The 23,179-nt window shown below is 48.1% G+C and overlaps 1 protein-coding gene across 9 annotated transcripts in view; it reads left to right on the top strand.

Annotated features, from left to right (window-relative positions):
• The window catches only part of RYR3 (ryanodine receptor 3), a 1,450,647-nt gene that overhangs the window by 971,723 nt on the left and 455,745 nt on the right, over positions 1–23,179 (top strand). For all 9 annotated transcript variants that reach the window (XM_069208992.1, XM_069208994.1, XM_069208991.1 and 6 more), the window contains 2 exons: positions 4,314–4,395; positions 15,866–15,996. In XM_069208992.1, coding sequence (XP_069065093.1) covers positions 4,314–4,395; positions 15,866–15,996 — 213 coding nt within the window. The remainder of the gene's footprint in view (positions 1–4,313; positions 4,396–15,865; positions 15,997–23,179) is intronic.

Below are 23,179 nucleotides of genomic sequence, written 5' to 3'. Positions count from 1 at the left end.
ATCTCTGGTTGCTGCCTTCCTCAGATGACAAGGTCACCAGGTATACCCATACCTCATCAACGGTTCGTCAAGAGAAGGGACGGGGATTTCCCTCTGCAGACAGAGCAAGAAAGCTTTAAGCCATGGCACGTACCTTCACTATCAAGCAGTCTGTCACAGTCAGGTCATACAATCTCTGCTGGCCCTGATGTCATCCTGCCTAGGGCTTATACTTTTTACAGACTCCAGATGAGACCTAGCCAATGAAAACTGGACAAACAATGGACAACTGGACAACTTATGGGACAACACTGTCCATGTCACAAGAAGATTGAAGCAGGAACTGCTGTGGTGGTGGTTTCCTGAAAATCTCAAGGCAGGCCTCTAATTCCATCCTTCAGCAGACAGAATGGTGCTAAGGATGGATGCCTAAATGAATGGCTGGGGAGGTCACACGCATGAGCTCTCACCCCGGGGCTTCCAGTTGGATACAAAAAAAGAGGCTCCATATCAATATCCTGGAGCTTTGTACCATAACACTGAGCTTATAATAGTTCCTCCTTGAGACTGGCAGGCCAGGTGGGTTTTGTTGGGACATACAAGTTGACATTGATGTTTTAAGCCTCCAAGCAAGGAGGAACGAGATGCCAGTCTCTATTGGTGCATCACAGTGGAGCAATTACCAGGTAGCCAGAACCATCAGACCGATGCACTCAGTCGAACCTATCAGATTGCCACAAGTGGGAACTTCACCAGCATCTAGTGGATGATATCTTCCACATATGGGGTCATCCCACTCTGGGCTCCGCAACGGGGAGCATTTGGAAGTGCTGTTATTATGCCAGCATGTTTTGACAACCAGGAACCAAGTGCAATGCCTTTTCGACAAAATGATCCAACACCTTTATATATACCTTGTTTTCCTGATCCCAAGAGTACTGAGAAAGGTTAAGGTGGATAACTGCACCATTATTCTCATTGCCTCAGCGTGACCAAAACACTATTGGTACACAAAGTTTCTGAAACTATCAGCATTACCTGCAATACCACTGAAAATGCACCCCATGCTCCGCTCCAAGCACAACCAAGAGATATTGCATTGCAGGCAGGAGCATGTGGAGATTTATGTTGAAAATGTAGTGTAACAAAGTCCTTCTTTTTGGCATGGGTACCCCTACTTTTTGCCTGTTATCAGTGTGCCTAGACTGATTTCACTGGGATCCTGCTAACCAGGACCCTGGTGATTGTGGCCTCTCCTTGAAATTTGGTTGCCTTGGTACCCTTTACACACCATAATTAGCATACTGGTGTACCCCTGTAAGTCCCTAGTATATGGTACTTAGGTACCCAGGGCATTGGTACAGCAGGGGTCCCCCATGGGCTGCAACATGTATTTTGCCACCCATGGGAGCCCATGCAAACTCTGTCTGCAGGCCTGCCATCGGCAGCCTGCTTAAAAAGGTTCATACACCCTTTCAGTGCTGGTCACTACACCAGGTCACTGTTAGTCACCCCTATGGTAGGCCCTTCCAGTCCTCAGGGCAGGGTGCAGGTCCCTGTGTCTGTGGGCACCCCTGCAAGAGCAAAGGTGCTCCTACAAACTCTAGTTCCAATTCCCTGGACTTTGTAAGTGTGGGGAAGCCATTTTAGCTATGTACTTGACATAGGTCACTACCTAGGGTCCAGCTACATAATGGTAACTCCGAGCCTAGGCTTGTTTGGCATCAAACATGTCTGAATCATACCCAATACTGATTCCAGTATTGGTGACATGATTTGATGCACTCTGGGGAATTCTTTCAGGACCCCCCAGTATTGCTCCTACCAGACTTCCAGGGTCAAGCAGCCCACGCTCAGACAGGATTCTGCCCTCCTGCTGCCTGACCAGCTTGAGCAGGGGAAGGCAGTACAAAGGATTTCCTGTGAGAGAGGAGTGTACCCTCCTCTCCTTTGGAAATAGGTGTTACAAGGCTGGGGAGGGCTAGCTTCCCCTCGCCACCGGCTTGCTTTGAAGGGCACATTTTGTGCCCTCCTTCCTAAATCTGGTTTGCACCAGTCAGGGACCCATGGACTCTGCTCTGGCATGAAGGAAAGGGGAGTGGCCACTCCCCTGTAAATCACCACCGAGGCTCCTCCGGGTGGCCACTTGATTCTGCCATCTTAAAGCCAAGATGGACAGAGTCCCCTGGGAGCATTTGAGTGATAAGGTTAGGCAGGTGACGTCATTGACCCCCTCTGATAGGTGGTCACCATGGAAAGTCACCAAGCCCCTTTTTGGGCTATTTAGGGACTCCCTTGCTTGTGGGTCCCCAGATTCAGCATGCAAGACTTCACCAGGACTCCTCTGCAGTGACCTCTTCTGCTCCTGGCCACCGGAACCACTGATGGACTCCACAGAAACCAAACAAGACTGCTACACCGACACAACCTTGTCTTGCAACATTGTTTCTGCTGCTCCTGTCAGCACTTTGCAACATTTCCCCGCTTGTGCCTCCTCTGGGGTCGGCAAGACTTCAGCTGTACCAAAGAAGCAAGAAGGAATCTCCCTTAGAGTGAAGGAGTCACTCCCCTGCATCTGCAGGCACCTAAGGCAATGACGTCCAGTTGCTGAGATCTGTTGTCCACTGGATCTGCGAAGATGCTCCAACACATGTAGTGGTTCTGAGGGGTCCTCTTGGTCCTCTCTCCCTTCTCTCCAACTTGGGAGATGGTGAGCCCTTGCATCTTCCCCCAGGATGGAATCCCTGTCCACCACGACTGTTGCAGCAACCAAGGCATATTGACTACTGCTCCAAGGGATCTACAGCCTTCAAGTACCCTGCACTCTGTGTTTGCAAGGACAGCCTCCTCTCTGCTGCTCCAGCGATGTGGGACTCCTCTTTAGGTGTGCTGCCTGGGGCTCACTTAGACTGTGCCTGCTGCCATTGGGTTGCTCGATAAGGCTCTGACTACTTCTGCTGGCTCTCCCGTCATCTTAGGGCCAGCCCAGACACCCCTCCAGGGGTTGATTCCCTAGGACCTTGCCGGTTCTCTTCAGTCCTGACAATCCTATTCAGCTCCAACTTGCATTTGCTTGTGCTTGATTATGGTTCTCTTGACCACTGACCCATTTGAGATCTGGTGGCCGTCGAGGGGTAGCTCCTAGATGACTTCAGGTACTCCTCTGCAGCTCCTTGACTCCGCAGTTGGCCCTCACCATCACTGTTCTTCACCCACAGATGGGTGGGCATTGCCTCCTGCCCCACCTGGACACTCCTGCGTGGACTAGACTTTGTCCCCTTCTTTTACAGGTCCTCTTCATCCAGAATCCACCGTTGGGTTCCACCGGCTTGGTCCTGTTCTTTCATTGTTCCAATTCGAAGACCCCAGGTTAGCCTACGAGACGACAATGTAACTTACCTCTGCTCTCCTGGTCACTGGAGGTCTTCTAGATACTTACCTCTTGGGGTTCCATACTCTCCCAGCCCTTGGCTAACTACTCCATATCCTCTGGTGGGGGACCCATTCTCGCATTCCACTATTTTAGTATATGATTTGGCCCCTATATAGGGCCATGGCTATTTCTAATGTTTTTATGCTAATCCTTAGTACTTACCTATGTCTAATTTGTGTGTACTTACCTCCAGAGAGGGGGATTGCCTATAGTATTCTAGTTCAGTGTTACTATAAAAAAAGTACCTTTACTTTGGCAACACTGTGTGGTTCTTTTCATGTTACTGTGTGACTACTGTGGTATTTCAAGTGCTTCACACTCCTCCTACATAAGTCTTTGCTGCTCACCACAGCTACCACTAGAAAGCCCTGGCTTCCTAGACACTGTAACACTTACTAATAAGGGTTGCCTGGGCCTGGTATAAGGTGCCAGTACAAAAGGTGTCCACCATACACCAGTCCAGCCTCCTACATGTAGGCTTGTGATGGTACAGTAAGTGTGGCATGTGTTTTAAATATATAGGATTGGGAGATGTAGGTATGGAATGGGAGGTATGAAATAAGTAGTATTGAAAAATGTAATTTTGAAATTCATAGATCTAACCCTAGGAGGTATTGCGCTCGAAGATGAAGGCTTGATAGATGAGATATGTAGTTCTGCAAGATGTAGCATTGAGATAAGCATCGCTGGGAGACATGGCACTGGGAGATGCAGCTATGGGAGGTATAGAAATGGAAAATGCTGTTTCAGGAAATTATGGAGTTGTTGATCTAGTCTTTGAAATGTAGCATTGGGAGATGTATTTCAGAAATAATTATCTTCTGCTCTTAGACCACATTGAACAGCAGTGCATATGTTTCTCTATAATTCATTAAGCAACACTTTATTTATTTTATTTTAGTGGACGACGTGCAGGTATCATGCTACCGGATCCTGTGCAGTCTTTACTCCCTGGGTACCGGAAAGAACATCTATGTGGAAAGGTATGGGTGGTAAGAAAATGATGGCAAAGCTCATTAACCCTGAGTGGAGTGGCACCATATTAGCCAAGTGAGCAGCTTCAAATTATGGCAAGCAGAGAGGAAATGTCCCTGTGCAGGAGCGTATGGTGTTAGACAAATGTTATTTACCCTTATTTTGTACAAAGTTATGCAAACAGGTCCGCTGTCCACAGAAGTTGTTTGTCTTTATCAAAAGTGGGCAGTCCTCCCAAGGCTTTGGAGGATGCTGGGCTGCAAGACAAGTTGTCTTTTGGGTGCAGGTGCTTCGATGGCTGCAGACAGGTTGGTAGGGCTGGGGCCAAGTCCGTTGGTGTCTTGGGTCTTCTCTGCTGGTGTGACTTCTGTGGTGTCTGGCTCTTCTTAGGTCAATAGGAATCTGAGTTCTAGGATACAGGGGTGCCACATAAATACTGAATTTAGTGCCAGGTGGTAGCCAATGGGCTACTCACTTTTAGGGTAACTACACCCTTCTTATGACCTCTTTCTTTGGGAAGTGGACATAGCCCTGACCCTGTTGGCCTAATTCCTTCCAAACATGATGGATGAATTTAAAACATAGTGTCAACTTCAGCTCGTCCACCACAAGGGTTTGACTGGCATGAAGTGGGCATTTCTCCTAATTTTACTAATTTTCCCACCTGCGCTGCCACCAAAAGTGGGGTCAGGATAGGGGGGTCGGTCATCTCCACCATTTGGAGAGACTTGGTTGCATTACAAAGGTGGCAAGACCTTTGAATCTCCCTGCCCTGGTACGTCCGTCCTGTCTGGGAGATGAGGCCACACCTCTGCCCAAAGCAGTCCTTTGTTCTGAGCCCTCGAGAGCATCGGCTATCACCTCACGGGGTCAGAACTTTGTCTAAGGTGGCTGCACTGGTTTTGACCAGTCAGTGCCCACAGTAGGAGTTGGTAGGTGTTTAGGGGGCACCTCTAAGGTACCCTCTGAGTGCATATATTAATAAATTCATTACTGAATTCAGTGAGAGTTTATTCATACAATATGTTTGATACCAAACATCCCTATTTTCAGTGAAACCCTCATGTAGCTGGGAAACTCGTAATGACCAGTGTCCAGCAAATGTACTTAAAATGGCTTCCCTGCCCAATTACTATGTATGAGATTGACAAAGACATAGCAGGGGCATATCTGATCATGCAGGTATGCCCTCACATGAATATAATGCACCCTGCCTTTAGGGCTGGAAGGCCTGCTAGAGGGGTGACATACATATATTGCATACAGTGTAAAAGGGGGCAGGGCACACAGGCTGCGTGCCATGTCATGTTTTTTTTTATTTTAGTTCTGCACCAAAGACACGCAGCCTGTGAAAGCAGCACTGGGTGCACTTAGAGGGTCCCTGAGGGTGGCACAATTTGTGCTGCAACCCACATGGGCCTTCCCTAGGTCCCTGCCCTAGGTACCAGGAGTACCATTTACTAGGGACTTACAGTGGTAGCTAAAGGTTTGCCAATTGGGAAAAACGATTGCGGTTTTGGGAGAAAAGATCTGGCACTGTTTAGCCGGGACCAAGTGTGCATCCAGTTGAAATTGCAGCAGAAACCAGGAAAAAGTTTGGGGATGACATTGTCAAAAGAGGCACTTTCATACACACATCGGCTACATTCTGCCTCCAATATAGCATTGGGTCACCTGTACATGCACCACCTCTGTGGACTGTTGTCAGTTCCTTTCTTCCTGCACCTTCCGATTCTGATTGAAAGTTGGCAGTGCATTCTTCTTCAAATTCTTCTCTAGAAATGATTCATGCCGTGTCATGACTGCAACCCCAACAAATGTTGGTGATTGATACCGACAACGTCTACCTCTGATGTCTCAGCACCTAACAAGACACAAAGCCATGCATTGTTGCGTGAAAATGAACCAAAAGGCGATTCAAGACCATAACTAAACTCAGTATAGCCGAACTCCAGAAGAAGTTGTGAAAGTGGTCCGGTAGAGGTCTAGAGCACAGATACACTCTTACTCTAGGGGCCGATCTCGAGACTGCTTCACATTGAGATACAGGAAATCAGGTAATTCACTTTAATGGCACAAAAAGTCCAAACAGGTTTGCTGAAGTGTCGCTGCTCCACTGTTTGGAGTCATTCGACAGCCCAGATACCTTTCGATCTCAGATCCGCTCTGCGAAGCGTCCTCCCGAAGTGCCACAGCGAGCAACCACAGTAGATAAAAATCAGCACCTGAAAAAGGCCATAGCAATCATTTTTGGTACTCCATCAAATCCTACTGGGTAGCCTTCGAATGCCAAGGATTCGAGGTAGCTGCCTGTCGAAGACCCCTTGGCAGATCTGTTTCTGAAGTCGGCCATGCCACCTGAACTTTACCCGGAGTAGACCCCTTTGACGAGCTGCCATGCCACAACATCTGATGCTGCCCACAGCACCAAGACCGGCATCACACGCTGGAGTTTCGATGCTAGCACCAACGTCACCAAATCTGATAGTTTTTTCAGATTTGGAAGCTCAACAACGCCTTGAACAACACTGTTACAGTTTCTCAGTGTAGGAAAGTAGCACCTTTCTAGCATAGTTACCCCCACTTTTAGCCTGGTGTCAGTATGTTTGGATTGTAGTACACTTGGATCCTGCTAACCAGGACCCCAGTGTCAGTGCTCTATCCCCTAAATGTAGTTGTATGGTAACCTTTACATCCCACAACTGTCATACTTGTGCACCCATGTAAGTTCCTTGTATATGGTACTTCGGTACCCAGGGCATTGGTATACCAGGGGCCCTCCATGGGCTGCAGCATGTATTGTGCACCCATAGGGGCCCATGGAAACTATGACTAAAGGCCTGACATTGCAGCCTGCTTGAAATGGTGCACGCACCTTCCACTCCAGATATAAGGTTTGCCTTATATCATGGTCAGTGCACTCTGACCCTGTAAGTCAACCCAAATGTACGCCCTTTAGCCCAAAGGCAGGGTGCATGGTTCTAAGTGTGAGGACACCTCTACATGATCAAAAATGCCCCTACAAAGCTCAGACTCCATTTCCTGGGCTTATTAAGTGCAGGGAAGCCATCCTAAGGTATGTAGTGGACACGGGTCAACACGAGTTGTCCCGCTACATAATGGCTTCACCGAACATAGGCATGTTTGGTATCAAACATGTTGGAATCATGCAACTACACTGATTCCAGTGCTGGTTGCATGATTCCAGGTACTCTCGGGGTTCCTTAGGGGATCCCCCAAAGACTGCCTGTACAGCCTTGCTGGGGCTGCATTCCAGCCCATGCTGCTGCCGATCACAGCCACTGTTCTGCCCTCCTGCTGCCGAGCCTAACTTGGGCAGGGGAAGGCAAAATATAGGATTTTCTGTAAGATAGAGCTGTGACCACCTCTTCTTTAGAAATAAGTGTCTATGGGCTGGGGTGGGGGTGCATCTGTGCGCCACCAGACTGCTTTGAAGGGCACATTTGGTGCCCTCCTTGCATAAATCGGTTTGCACCAGTGCAGGAAACTCTAGTTCCCGCTCTGGAGCAAAACCACACAAAGGAAAGGGGGGTAACCACCGCCCTGTCCAGCTTCTCTCCTAGAGATGTGCACAGAGCACTGCCACGTGGCAACTTGATTCTGCCATCTTGGCAATAAGATGAGCGGAGGCCCCTGGGAGTATCTGGCTGGTTAGTCCAGCTGGGTGACGTCCTTGACCCCCCTCTTATAGGTGGGTCACTGCAGTAAGTGTCCAACCCCCTTCTAGGGTTACTTAAGGGCTCCCTTGAGGGTGGAACCCTAGATTTGTCTGCAAGACTTCAGGAACTGCCTACCAGTCTCCTCTCCAAGACACTCCTGCAACCTGGACACCAGAACAGCTGCTGTTCTTCGCTGGAACCAAGAGCAAGACTGTAACCAGAAGGAGGGCTCCTACTGCAACTTTGTTTCCAGGCTCTGCAAAGAGTTCTTCAAGCCTGTGGCTGTGCATCCTCCAGAGTCACTGGGACTCTGCCTGCACTCAGGAAAGCAAGATGAAATCTCCCTTGGAGGGAAGGAGTCACTCTCCTGCATCTGCAGGCACCTCAATGACGATGACCAGCTTGTGGATCCTGCTGTCCCATGGACTCGTCAAGTCTCTACAACACAGGTGGTGGTTTTGTGGCTCTCCAGAGGTCTGACCTATCTTCCTTGCAACTGAGAAGTTTGTGGTCCTTCGTCAGAGCTCCTTGGCTGGAACCCCTGTGCACCTCATCTGTTTGTCATTGCCAAGACTTGCTGGCTCCTCAGTTTGAAGACTTCATAGCTCCAAGAAGCCCTGGCCTCCAGCACTCTCCAGCTCCAAGAACGATGTCCTCTCTGTAACTCCTGCAATGTGGGCATCCTTCTTTACTGTGCTCTTGAGGCCTCCCTGTGCCTGCTGCCAGAGGGTCCTGCTGGGGGCTTCATTGATTCCTACTGGCTCTTCTGCATGCTGAGGGCTGGCCCTGACCTACCTGCCAGGATTGGGTCACCAGGGCCTTGCTAGGCCGCCCAAATGCTGGGATCTTCCTCCATCACCTAGACTCCACAGCTTCACTTCTTTGTCCACTGTCCTATAGGATGATCTCCCCGAGAAGGGTGGGCATTGCCCTCCTGCACCGCCTGGGCACCTCCAAGTGGTATGGACTCTGTCCCCTCCTTCCTTAGGTCCTCTTCTTCCGGAATCCATGCCTGGGTTCCAGCGAATGCATCTTGGATCCCTGGTGTAGGTACTCCACTGTTCTGCATATCCGCAGTTGGCGGCACTATCCAACCTCCCTTGTCCCAACAGGTTTCCTCAGGGTCATCTAGGAAGGGTCCTAAAATGTGAAATTTCCTACCACGACTTCCCCATGTAAGCCTATGGATGCTGAACCGAGAATACTACCCTGCGCATGGGCGCCTGTGGAATCCTATCTACTTACCTTTGGGGTTTTAATACTTCCCCAGTCTACTTACCTTTGAGGTTTTAGTACTTCCTGAGTCCTAAGGGTCCCTGAGTGGTAATGTGGGTTGGAAGTAATTTTCACATTTAATTTGTTTTAGTATGTGGTTTGCCACCCCAGTGCCCCCCATAGGGGCCATGTTAATTTATGCATTTACTTACCTGTTGCTACGTGTATTTTTTTGTCCATATCTCTAGTTAGGAGATATGCCAAAGTTAGTTCTAGAGTGTGTGTTACAATAAATATAACATGTTTTTCTAACACTGATGTGGTTCTTTCCTGTGTGTACATCACTGACTGACCTGTGTGGTATTTGCAACCGCTTTACACCTCCCTGGATAAAACTTAGCTGCTTTCCACAGCTACCCTTATGAGAGCTCTTGTTATCTAGAGCCGTCTATACTATCACTAAGGGTTTTCTGGACTCCGTATAGGGTGCCTCACCTATAGGTGTCAACCATGTACTGAGCCAGCCTCCTATATTTATTCAGACCCAGAACAACAGTGTTATAATGATGATGGATATGACATTAATGAAGACCCCAATATCTTTGAGGACCTTCCAGATGCCACCGGCCTGAACGGCTCCAGCGAGAATGAGCTGAATTCTGAGAACCCCATAGCCACTGAAGAACCTGCCTGCCGCCTTTGTAACTTTCTTGAGGAGGGCAGCAGAAGTTCTTAATACTGCCTATGCACAAAGTCAAAACCAGTGTCTTAACAAAAGTCCTCAATCCTGCAGCTACCTCCCAGGAACCTCTGCTCCGTTTTAATGAGGCTCTCACCAATGTATAATGGTGGACACCTTGATAAAACCATGATCTTGGCACCCAGTGAACAGACAGGCAGCACAGGCATGACCTCAGGGATTGGGATTTTATAATCCAGCACTCTACACCAGAGAATCTGGTGATTCAAGCATCATCCAGCCGCCTTAACCTGTACTCATTCCCTACCATTTCACCTGACAGGGAATCCAAAATGATGGAAAATGTTGTGAAGCGCTTCTTTTCAGGTGCCAGCCTTGTCATCCATTAATGCCTCCTCGGATGGTTTTTGCACACCTTGTAGGACTGGGTGGCAAACATCTTTCCAGCTGTCCCCGAGAATGTCAGAGAAATCCTCCAGTGGCTTAACCTTAATGGTCAAAGTGCTGTGAAACACACCATCTGTTCTGGCTTGGACACAACCAACTGCCTAGGTAGGGCATTTGGAACAAAAGTGATGCTTGGGTGCCACACTGAGATTCACTCAACAGGCGTTTCGTCATATGTCCAGTAGTCTTTTATGGACATGTCATTCAATGGCTTGATACTTGTTGGTGCAAAGGTTGACTTGGCCCTCGAAAAATTTAAGGAGAGCAAAGTCACTGCTTGTATTCTGGATCTAGCTCAGGCTGTCCTGCAGTTCCCCCATACAACATTGCCCCTTTCAGGGCTTCGGTAGGGAATACCTGCACAGAAAATGTCAATATGGGTCTCAGCAGCAACAAGTCTCCCAGTCCTTCTGGAGGCAAAACCAGGCACCTGGCTGACAGCATTCAGGCCCCCATGGGCAACACAGTTCTCCAACCCCAAACCCTCTCCATCCTGAGACCGCAAAACTGGTTTAAAATATCTTTGCTGCACAAATTCACATGGTAGGCAGTTGTGCCATCTTTCACCTCCCCAGATGACGGAGTATCACATCAGATGAATGGGTGGTCCATATTATGGAACACAAACTCACAATGCCCTTGCTGTCCTATCCCTCACCGGACTATTTGTTCATACTCTGGCAAAAAGTTTAGGCTCTCTTGGCCAAGGAAGCAATAGAGAGGGTGCTGGCATCAGAGATCGGGACAAGTTGCTATTCCCATTATTTTCTGGTGCAGACAAAGAACTGAGGCCTTCATCCCATCCTAGAACTTCACCCTATGAACTTCAACCTCCAGAAGGACATGTTCAAAATGCTCCTCTGGCCCAAGTTCTGTCTATCTAGATCAATAGACTGGATGGTTGCACTGGACTTGCAGGATACATACTTCCACATTCCCATCCTGCAGTCCGACAGGCATTATCTGTGGTTTCCGGTAGACCACAAGCAATTCCAGTTCTCTGTGCTTCCCTTTGGCCTTACCACTACACTTCTGGTGTTCAGAAAGATGATGGTGGTGGTAGCAGCCTATCTTTCCATACCTCAATGACTGGCTGCTGAAGGCAGGCTAACCTCAAATAGTCATAAGCCACCTCCAGAAGATAGCCAACTTGTTGGCTTAACTCGGTTTTTCCATCAACATGCCAAAATTACATCTGACTTCTTCCCAGTGACTCCCATTCTCTGGAGCCATCTGGGACACAGTGCATTCCCAAGCCATCCCTCAACCCCAACAAGTCCAGGACATTTGGGTTATGATCTTGATGTTCTAACCCTTGACCTAGGTCTCAGTGAAAGCCGCTGTGAGGCTGTTGTGCCTCTTAGCCTCCTGTATCCTACTTGTGAACCAGATCAGATGACACATGCATGCTCTGCAGTGGTACCAGAAATCAGAGTGGGCTCAGCATCAAGGGGATTTATCGAAGTCCATCCAGGTGTTGAAGGAGGCTGCCCTGGAGGATCTGTGGTGGTTGCTTAACCGTGAGTTGACCATTGGCAGAACCCTCTCTCTACTCCACCTTGAGCTAACGGTTGCGACATGCATAGGTTTTAGAGGCCATTTGGGAAGAGGAGACGATCAGAGAACTGTGGTCTCCAGCAGAGGCTCACCTCCACATCAACTTGTTGGAGTTGCGAACAATCAACTTGGCACTGAAAGCATCCTGCATGTCCTGCAGTATATCAGCAAGCAAGGTAGAGTGGAGCCATGGGTCCTGTGCTGGAGTACTCTGTATCTCTAAAAGTGGCTGAATACTCTGGGTATCTCCTTGATTACCCAGCACCTGAGAGGATCTTTAAATGCCATGGAGGACAAACTGAGCTGGCAGTGCCTAGGAGATCACAAATGACAGTTACTCTCTGAGGTGGCATAGTGCCCTTTTCAGGAACTGGGAGAACCCTGGCTCGATCTTTTCTCTACCACAGAGAATGCGGTGTCAAAACATTTGTGCATTGGAGTTCACAATGCAGTTCTTTCTCAGAGACTCCTTCCACCTGATTTTGGGGTCTGGACTCCTGTATGTCTTTTCAACCCTCCCTCTCTCTGGCCCAGAGTCGAAAAAATATCAGGAAAGACCAGATCCAGACAATCCTAGAGGCTTCAGAGTTGTGCGTGAAGAATGTGGTATCCAGAACATTTGGCCATGAATACATGTTCTCCTATTAGACTGTCTCTTTGGGTGGACCTCCTGTTGCAGCTACAAGGCTGAGTCTTTCACCCGAGCCTCCACAACCTACACCTCCGTGCATGGAGATCGAGTGCCAACAGTTGACAGCTTTCATCCTCCCTCTTAAAGTGATTGATGTCACCAAGGAAGTAAGGCATCCTTCTGCCAAATCTGTTTTCTCAGGATGCTGGGAGAAATTTGATGTTGGGTGCTCCATCTGACATATCCAACCTCTGAATGGACAGTTATCAAATTTTCTCTTATTTTGTTTGTCTTTTGCCTGACCTTTGCCCAGCAAGGCCTTGCTGTGGCAACTGTTAACATTTACCTTTCCTCCTTCCTGTGTTTACTGGATCAGCCATCCTTCTTTAAGGCACCTGTTGTAATGCCTTTTACATATGTTCTGGTCAACACCTTTTGTGATGCTGCAGTCGGACTCTAATTTGGTTCTCACTTATCTAATGTACACTCTATTGTAATCCATCCACACTTACCTTATACACTTCTTTTGACCATCCAGACAGCATCCTATATCATACTAACCTTTGCCAGGTGAGTAATGAACAACATGTTTTGTGTGCCCTACAACCATACACCTCATTTTTCCTAGACAAGCTCATCCCCGGGACAAAATCAGTATTGCTGACAAAGGTAGTTCCGCCCTTCCATGTAAGGTAATTCATCACCTTGCTCACTTTATATGCTCCACCTCACCAATGTGAGGGGAAGCAGGAATGGCTTTACTGTTTGACCCCACAAGGGCTCTTAGCTTTTACATCGATCAGACTAGAAGTTACTGACAAAATGACCAGTTTTTCATCATTCTCTGTGGAGAAAAAAATGGAAAAGCGGTGCAAAGAAGAACTATCTCCCAATGGTTTGTGTTATACATCTTTGTCAATATCTGCAGTAGGCTAGCCAAGAAGCAGCCCCAGAAGTCTTGCTCCTCCTTTCAGCAGAGTAAAGGCTGCTACCACAGAGCTGGGGCATGGTGTACCACTCATGGACATTTACCAGGGTGCTACATTGGTGTCTCTCCGCATGTTCATAAGGATTACTCCATAGACATCCAAATCTGGTGGACAGTCACTTCCCCTAATCTATTCTTAATTTCCCAGTTTGAGCCATTCCATAGACCTAGTACCTTAAAAGTTACTGCTTTGGTATCTATTCACAAGTTGAGGAATCTTCAGAAATACCTTTTCTGGTTGAGGCTCTTTAAGTGCAGATTCCTCACCGACCCATCTTACTACCCATTCTGTGGAATGTACTCAGATAGTCCATTAATAAAGTTTCAGTCTATTAATTCTGCACACTGCCTTTTTTTTTATCTTATGGCTTTGTCATCCGAAGGAGGAGCACACATATAAGAGCCTGACATCACATTTAAGGCAGGTCGGCTCTGATGCGGAGACACACAATACCAAATACTAAGGCAAGAGGGGACTTGAAGTTGCAAGGTGGAGGCTGGCGTATTGGGAAATTCACACAAGGTAAGGAATCTGCCATTAGAAAGAGTCTATATTAGAAAAGACGTTACCGAAGGTAAGTAACTTAGGCCCTCATTTTCCAAAAAGACCGCCGAGGTATAGCCGTGCTGAAGACTGCCAGTGGTTTTCCGCACAGCGTATTATGACTGCCAGCAGCCCTCTGTCCTTTTTTGGACGGAGGGCCGCTAGCAGCCATACTGGCGGTCGGCGGGGAAGTGGAGGCTGCTCCACCTCCACCGCCACGTCATCAGAACACCGCCCACCGAATCACGTTCCATGATTCGGCGTGGCGGTGTTCTGGTGACGGGGTGCTGGTGGCGGAGTAGCCCCCATGGATCCAGTTCCCTCCCGGAGGATCTCCGGAACCAGGTAAGATGATTGTCCGTTAGGGGAGGGGGGTGGGGGGTGTTGTGTCCGGGCATGGGGGTGTACGTGTGAGTGTGTAGAGGGTGTGTGTGAGTGCGTGTATGCATGCAGTGGGTGTTGTGTGTTTGAAAATGTGTGCATGTCTTTATGTCTGTGAGTATGTGTGCGTAAATGTATGTATGTGTGCATGTATGACTGTGTGTGTGTCTGTTGGAATGTTTGTTAGTATGTGTGCGGGTATGTGTAGTGGCAGTGTCTGTGTGCGTGTAGGGGGGTGTGTGTTGATGTTGGGTGGGTGGGGGTGGGTCCTTCCACGTTTGGGGAGTGGTGGGGGGTCAGGGGTGTGGGGGGAGGACTCTGGGGAGGGTGAGAGGGATGGGGGAGACCCCTATCAGTGCCCGGGAACGAATTCCCTGGCACTGATAGTGCCTACCGCCATGGATTTCATGGCAGTTCCAAACCCCACGAAATCCATGGCGGTATGTGGGGTCCTGATACCGTCGTCATCCAGCCCAGTGGTCGTCACCGCCCTGGCGGTCAGAGTGGAGAAGTGGCGGTTGACCATGGCGGTAACCGCCATGGTCATAATTCAATTTTTTTTTCCACCGGTCTGTTGGCGGTATTACCGCCACTTCTCCACTGACCGCCAGGGTCGTAATGAGGGCCTTATTCTTTTGTTTTTTATTTTTTGAAATATTACCTGCATATTCGTCAAATGGCACCAAAGTCATTAGTGAAACAAAATGCTCTCTGTGGAATGTCAGGTCTAATTATAACTACACTTTGGCAATCACTTCTGTGCAAAACAAATATCTACATTGATGTTTATATTTATATTTAATTTTATTTCTTCTTTTTTTTTACAATAAAAGGCTCACCCACCTTAGCTTCTTCATGGAAAGGTCTGTGCTGATCCATCATGGGTGGGGAAGACAAGACAAAGGGGGGAGGGGGGCCCCAAAACTGCGATTCCACATGTTAATTCCCACACTAAAGTTTTCTCTCCGATCCAGAAAAATGGCTGAATGGAAGTATGCCAAATTTGGCTGAAAGTTAGAACTTTGTTGAGAAAGTGTGCTTTTTTTTATTTGGTGTAAATAAGTTCAGCCATTTTCTTGAAATTAGTATTTAAAGAGGTTAACACTCAAAAAAATTTTGAATTGCTTTTCTGGATTGTAATTCATAATACATTTATGATGAAATTAAAGAATAAAGCATGTTTGTGCACCTGCTGCTCCCTTTTTTCTGGAAGGAACCGAAAGATTACCTTGCGATATTTTACCCTACAACTATTATTGAACAATATGAACTCCTACGGAGTAGTCCAGTTTATAGAAGAGTTGCATGTCAATACCTTTTCTCTCTTTGTAACAGGCAACGTCCTTCACTTGGAGAGTGCTTAGCAGCTTTAGCTGGGGCCATCCCTGTTGCTTTCCTTGAACCATCTCTGAATCACAACAATCCCCTGTCTGTGTTCAACACAAAGACTGCCAGGGAAAGAGCTAGTAAGTACCTCTTGGACACAATCAGTGTCATGGAAGAATTATCTTGAATAACTAGTAGTTGATGGTAGGCAGGAAAACTGTTAACTTGAGTCTTAGAATTGTTTGTTTTTCCTTCTTGCTAGTTTGAACCACAAACTGCCTAGTGTATTGCATCCCTCACTTTTTAAATGATTTCATGCACATTTTTTACTAAACATTAACATTGTACTGAACAGGGAAGAGACTCTGTATTTCTCTCATAGGGGATTTCCATTTACAGTTCTAAGCACTGAATAGTCCCGCCCACATGCGGGGACCACGGAGCACTTCTTCATAATATATCCTCTTAATTGGAGATGTACTTCTTTCTTCGGCAAGGCTTGCAGAGTCATATAAGAGAGAAAGTCAATATGCAGCCTATAGGAAAAGGCTACAATGGCCCAATTCATCATCTTTAATTCATTAAAGGGCTAGTAGATTACAGTTGTATAAAATGTGATGGTCTTTTAGTACAGAAACTGCATAAATGTCTTTCACAAGCTCTTTTTCGGGGTAACAGAGAGAATAAGCAAGCCAGGGCAGTGTAGCTCCATAGGCTGCCATTATATGAGTGAAAATAAGGATGTGCCTTTAAGAAGCCGGAGACCACCAGTATCCCATGATGCTGAGCAAGTGACAGTTGCTTCAGTTCTTTTTTCTGGCTCCTGCTGACAGCACCCTGGAGCATTGAGCCCGGCCAAAATCTGTTTTTTTTCTTCAAAATTCACTTCCGAATTTTTGTGACAACTGCTTTATTTGACGGTTCTCATCTTTACCAACATGTTCGTCCTTTTTTCTGACAGAACTTTAAGGTGTTCTTTCTAAAAATGCCTTCCCTTTCTGATATAACTGTCCATCCTGGGGAAGAAAGAAGGCCAAGACAGACCCTCACGATGAGTGTATTGTCTGCCTACCAGACACACATAATCTGATAGAGACTTCTAGTTGCATTCCTTACCTTAGAATTTTCCCCCAGGCATCAGATGGCATTGGTTAACCCCGTTGGCGTCATAGTTGCCGTGATGACGTTGGGAGTAGTACAAAGACGCCACGTCAGCATAGTGACACGAGTTCTTTTGTTTCCGCGCCACATGCTGATCCGGAGTGAGCTACCCTGGTCTCTTTTTGACCGATTTCGACCCCTTTTGATGAGTTTTTTGGTGCGTCGAGATGTCCCAGAAGACCGGTTTCAAGCCATGCGAGGACCGTCACCGCATGATGTTGGTGACTGATCCACATCGGGTCTGTTTGTGGTGCTTGGAGCGCGACCCCGAAGTCGTGCACCGAGTGCCGAGCCATGCACCCGAAGGCCTTGAGGGAGCGGTCCCTCAAGCTCATGGTGGCTCTGTGCTCAACTCCGCGTAGGTCCTGGTCTCGCTCGATGGGGAAGGTCTCGAGACCACTCGCAGAGCCACCACCATTCTTCTTCCTCCAAGTCTTCGGGCCCTGGTAAGAAGAAGTCAAAGCGGCCCTATCACCCTTCGACTTCACCCTATCCCTCTGCTGATGGGAAGCGGGACGAGCGTCAACGCTCGAGGCCTCCATCTTCGGAGCCGGCTTTTTGGTCCGCTCCGTGCTTCCCTTAATTTCTGGGAGCCATAGCGACCCTTGCTCAATTGAAAGAGTTTTATGAGGACATGCGCCTCATTTGTGGTCAGGCCGACCTCGATACAGTGCCTTCAGGCCCAAGGGGTTTGTTCAGGGGGCCTTCGGCTTTCGCGCCGGCAGCTGCGGCTCAGGGCACCGAGGTCCCCTCCGGATCCTCTCTCAAATCCTTCCCCTGCGCCGGTTCAATTTTCAGCGCTCCCGACATCAGTGGTGGCCACCATAGAAGTCGACCTGATCCTCATCCCTGACGATTCGGAGTCGGAACAGCATCGGCTGACGCCGTGTCTGTCTTTGATGTTGCCTACTCACCCCAGGTCGGATTTGGACTCTTTTTCTTATGGGTACGAATTCGGGGAAGGATTAGAGGGGTCCCTGGACCCTTTTGAATACCAGGATGACCCTAATTTGGACTGTGCACAGGAGTTGGGCAAGGCCAGTGGCCTGGACATTTCTCCAGATGCTGGCATGCTGTCTCCTTCTACAGTGGCTACGGCGGAGGAAGCAACATATTCTATGGTGGTCAGTAGGGCGGCTGAGGTCCTCGGCCTTGCTTGAGCTGCCTACTGTATAGGTCAGGTCAAATCTCCTGATGGAGGTGCTTCAGCCAGGGGCTTCCACATCTGAGCCCCTTCTGCCATTCAGTGAAGCCCTCACCGATTTCCTCTTAGGTACTTGGTACAAACTCAACACAGGGGCTCCTGTGAACAGGACTATCACACGCCGCCATTGGCCTGCCTCGAACTACCCTAAATTCCTATCCCAACACCCACACGTCTTGTCATCCAGGCTTCCTCTTCCTCTGGTGCTTTCTCTTCCACACCCCTGGCTAGGGAATCAAAAAGGCTGGAACAATTTGGAAAGAAGATTTTGTTCTTCCTCCAGTGTCGCACTGCAGTCCGTGAAGACCGCATGCCTTTTGGGCCGCTATACATACTCTGTGTGATACGGTTGCACAAGTTCTGCCGCAGATACCAGGGGAGGACCGTGCTATTGTCTCCCAAGTTGTCACAGATGGGAGAGATGCAGCGAAGTTCACAATCCGATGTGGGCTGGACACGACCGACTCTCTAAGCAGATCGGTTGCGAGAGTATGGTATCCAGAGATATTGAGCATGGCTGCAGATCCTCCACTCGGACTGCCTCTTCGGGCAGATCTTCTGTTGCAGCAACAGGAGACTTTTCTCCACCTGAACTTGTCCAATCTCCGCCTTCATGTGTAAAGATTGAGCGGCAGTAGATGACTACTTTTGATCTTCCACCCGAAGTCTGTGATGTTATCTTGGCAGCCAGGCGTCCCTCCACCAAAACGGTATAACCTGTTGTTTGCATAATTTGTGGCATGGTGTACCAACAAATCTGTCATTCCCCTCTCTGCTTCTCTTTCTGAGGTTATTTTGTTTCATTCTTTCTTTAGCCCAGCAGGGCTCTGCTTTGGGCACCCTCAAAGGGTATTTATTGACTATTTCAGCCTTTCTTAGGTTACTTGATCAGCCCTCACTCTTTAAGTCTCCTATTGTCAATTGATTCCTTAAAGGTCTCACTCATTTATTTCCTCCCACCCCATTTATCATGGCTCAGTGGGACCTCAATCTTGTCCTTACTTATTGTGTACTCCCTTTGAGCCGATGCACAATTGCGCTCTACGGCTCCTCGCTTTCAAGACTGTCTTTATTGTTGCCATCACTTCTGCTTGAAGAGTAAGTGAGCTACAAGGCTTCCTTCCTTCCCAAGGTTGTTACGACTTTTCATGTACACCAGTCCATCACCTTGCCTACTTTTTACACACCCGCTCATCCTTCTCATGAGGAGGAGAGACTCCACCTTCTGGACCCAAAAAGAGCATTGGCGTTCTATCTCAATCGTACTAAAGATTTCCGGGTGAACGATCAACTCTTTGTTGGATATGTAGGTGCAAAAAAAGGGAAGGCGAAGCAAAATGTACCATCTCTCGATGGGTACTTCCTTGCATCTAGATGTGCTATGCTTTGACCAAGAAGCAACCCCCTGTTGGCTTGCATGCTCATTGCTGCTCCCACTGCTTTAGCACACGGAGTGCCTGTTATGGATATCTGCCAGGCAGGTACGTGGGCATCCCTGCTAAACATTACTGCCTGGACAGTCAGGTCCGTCGGGACGGCTACTTTGGTCGTTGGGTCCTGCAAGACTTTCTAGTGTGATCTTGGTTCGCAGCCCACCTCCGAGGATGGCATTGCTTGAGTATCTATTCTAAGGTAAGGAATATGCAACTAGAAGTCTCTATCAGTTACTTACTTTCGGTAACAAAATATCTGGTAGAGACACATTCTAGTTGCAGATTCCTTACCAGCCCACCCATCCTCCCCACTTGAGAACTGATTTCTAGGGACAGGGATTCCCCATTCAGGTCCTTCGCTCTGACGCACCAATCTCAGTGTTCTTAGCGGCTCTGCGCTTTGGCCTGGAAAGTCGTTAAAAGAACCTGACGTCCCTGCGCTGATGCGGCGTCTTTGTATTACTCCCGAAGTCATCACTGCGACTACGACGCCAACGACCCCGCAGAGTCGACCAACATTTAAGGGTATTGCTCGAAGAAAAAATCTTCGGATCCAGTCTTACACCTGGGGAAAAATGTTAAGGTAAGGAATCTGCAACTAGAATATGTCTCTACCAGATATTTCGTTAACAAAGGTAAGTAACTTGTACTTCCTGCATTGTGTCAACATTGCAAGACCTTCTCCAGACACCCTCGAGACAGAGAGAAGATTCACCTCTATGGAAAAGGAAAAGGAGAAGGCAGGAGGCGCAGTCTTTGAGATGTACCTCAGAGGAAGGAGAGACCTATACCTCTACCAGGACTCTATTTTCTGTATCTTGTGAGTGTCCCCCACAAAAAATGTCTGAAAAACAGCATAGGTCCCGATCGACATCGAGGAGAGGTACGGCCCCAAGGTGTTTGCTGTCCATCCACCATTCGCCGTTGAGGAAGCAACATTGTTTGCTGTTGAGGCATAGGGCGGAGACGTCAAGAGCAACAAGACCTTCTTTCGACTTCGAGGAGTCCGACGTCACTGCAGCATTCGCCGTCAACAAGGTTGCTGTCAAGGTTCCATAGGAGGTCGATGTCGAAATTGATACCAGCTGTAGGAAAGTACCTCAACGTCAACGCATTGACGTTTATTGACAAGCAGGTCGACGTCAAGGCACAGAGATAGATCGACATCGAGAAGTTATAGAACCTCCTCACAACTCCAGGAGGCAAGATGCAAGAGAAAGCTCACCTATACGTCTCCAGACTCAGAGTATTCGAGAACATACTCCCCTTCACGAGTTGCACCTGGCTCTCCACTGACAGTGCCATCTCCTCAAGCTACTCCTCCTCCATCACCGCAGACAGTGCCTCCGCCTCCTCCATCAGTGCCAGTAGTTCTCAGGTCTTCAACTCATTCTAGATCATGCCATCGATCCAGACATCACCACAGTTCAATACCCTCATCTCACTCAAGGTATTCACGTGATCAGCACCGTTCCAGGAGATCTCGGTCAAGGCAGACCCTTGAAACCTCTTTCTCCACTATCTTCCTCCATACAACAATTTGTGGAATATCTCTAAAGAGATAAAAGACAGGATTTTCAAGAGATCCTAAATGAAGCCCTGCTCGTCTCCAACCAAATAATTAGTGCCACAGCTGATTCCTCGCTCCTTGCAGCACATGAATACTGCCATGGGGTCGCTCTCAGAAGACATTTGTGGCTTTGTCTCACCTGTTTGAAACCACAGGCTCAGCAGAGGATTCAAAATCTTCCATTCTCTGGCACAACCCTTTTCAGAAGCTGTGCCAATGATGAGAGGGCGAGGATGAAGGATGAGATGGAGACCTTGAGAGCTGTCGGCTTGGAAAGATCCAGAGAACAACTTAAATCATTCCGACCCTACCATAGAAGATACTATACCCAGAGGGTTCAACCCCCTCAGTGGGGACGACACCAAAGTGGCACCCTACAACAACAGCAGCGCCCCTACCACAAGTACGAGAGGTAACTGCCCAGGGAAAGATCCACTCAGCAGACCACTCAAGGTGGAAAACAGCTTTCTGCTTCCAGAACCTGAGTCGTTACTGCCCCCTCTTCTGTTACCCACTCCGGAGGCGGTAAGTATATAATTTCATGTGGCAGAGTAGCAAAGAATAAGAAAAGATGCGTGGGTTCTGAATATTGTACAAAATGGATACAGTTTCAGATTTACCAGCCCTCCACTGTCCATCCCTCTGAGACCGTCCACTTTTCAACTCCCTCTACTGCGGTTGGAGATCAACATCCTCTTACAGAAACATGCAGTAGAACCTGTCCCTCACCACCAACGAGGAACAGGCATTTACTTCAGGTACTTCCTGGTAAAAAAGAGAGACAAGAACAAATTCAGATCCATTCTCAACCTCAAATCAGCCAACAAGTGGATTCGGCGAGAAAAGTTCCGGATTCTGTCTCAACACCAAATTTATCCCCAGCTACTCCAGGGGGATTGGCTTTGTTCCATCGACCTTCAAGGCGCTTACTTTCACATTCCAATTGCCAGAAAGCATTGCAAGTTCTTGAGCTTTGTAGAAGGTCAAGATCACTACTAGTAGAAACTCCTTCTGTTTGGTCTCAAGTCAGCACCCAGAACTTTCTTGAAGTGCATTGCAGTGGTGGCTGCCCATCTCAGGAAAAACTAAATATTCGTCTACCCCTACCTAGACGATTTGCTGATCAAGGCGTCCACCTCTCAAGAAGCTCAGCTTCACTATCATTGGACTTGCAGCCTCCTCAACAGATTAGACCTACAGATAAACCTCAGCAAGTCAAATCCTGTCCCGGTTCAGACATTGCCCTACTTGGGAGCAACCATCGACACATTACAGGCAAAAGTGTATCCTTCAGAGGAGAGATGTTTATCGATCCTTCGAAATGTCATTCTCTCATGACAGCTTGCGATCCAACAGTGCGAGCAGTATCTTCTCTCCTGGGCTCAATGGCATCCTGCATCTTCCTCACACCGAATGCTCGCCTCTACATGCAAGCATTGCAGAAATGTCCAGAGGACCAGTGGGATCAGCTGACGGGCAGTTGGGAGGACAGGATAACATTATCTCTTCAAAAAGATCCTGGAAGTGGTGGTGCTCACCAAAGAACTGGCTTTGGGGCAGGCCCTTTCATCAGGAGGTTCAGCCACAAACGATAGTAACGGATGCCTCACTTCTAGGCTGGGGGACTCACATGGACAACCTCCAAATCCATGGCACATGGTCACAGAGAGAGAGTCCACATACCACATCAATCTCCTGGAGCTTCAAGCAGTCCATCTGGCGCTAACAACATTTCATCCATCCTTCAAAGCAACTCCCTGCTTGTACAAATGGACAATATAACTATGATCTACTATCTCAACAAACAGGGAGGGACAATATCCAGACCGCTTTCGCACGAAGCCCAGGCAATATGGAAATGGCTCTTAGCAGAAAATAAAAAATTCTCAATATTCGCCTCGAGTTACTATCAACCAGGGACTCTGGGGAATGCCCTATGGATCGACTGGTCCATT

This window comes from Pleurodeles waltl, chromosome 9 (genome assembly GCF_031143425.1).
Source record: "Pleurodeles waltl isolate 20211129_DDA chromosome 9, aPleWal1.hap1.20221129, whole genome shotgun sequence".
Lineage (NCBI taxonomy): Eukaryota > Metazoa > Chordata > Amphibia > Caudata > Salamandridae > Pleurodeles > Pleurodeles waltl.
Note: the sequence above shows the minus strand (reverse complement) of the source record. Positions and strands in the feature narration are given on the sequence as shown.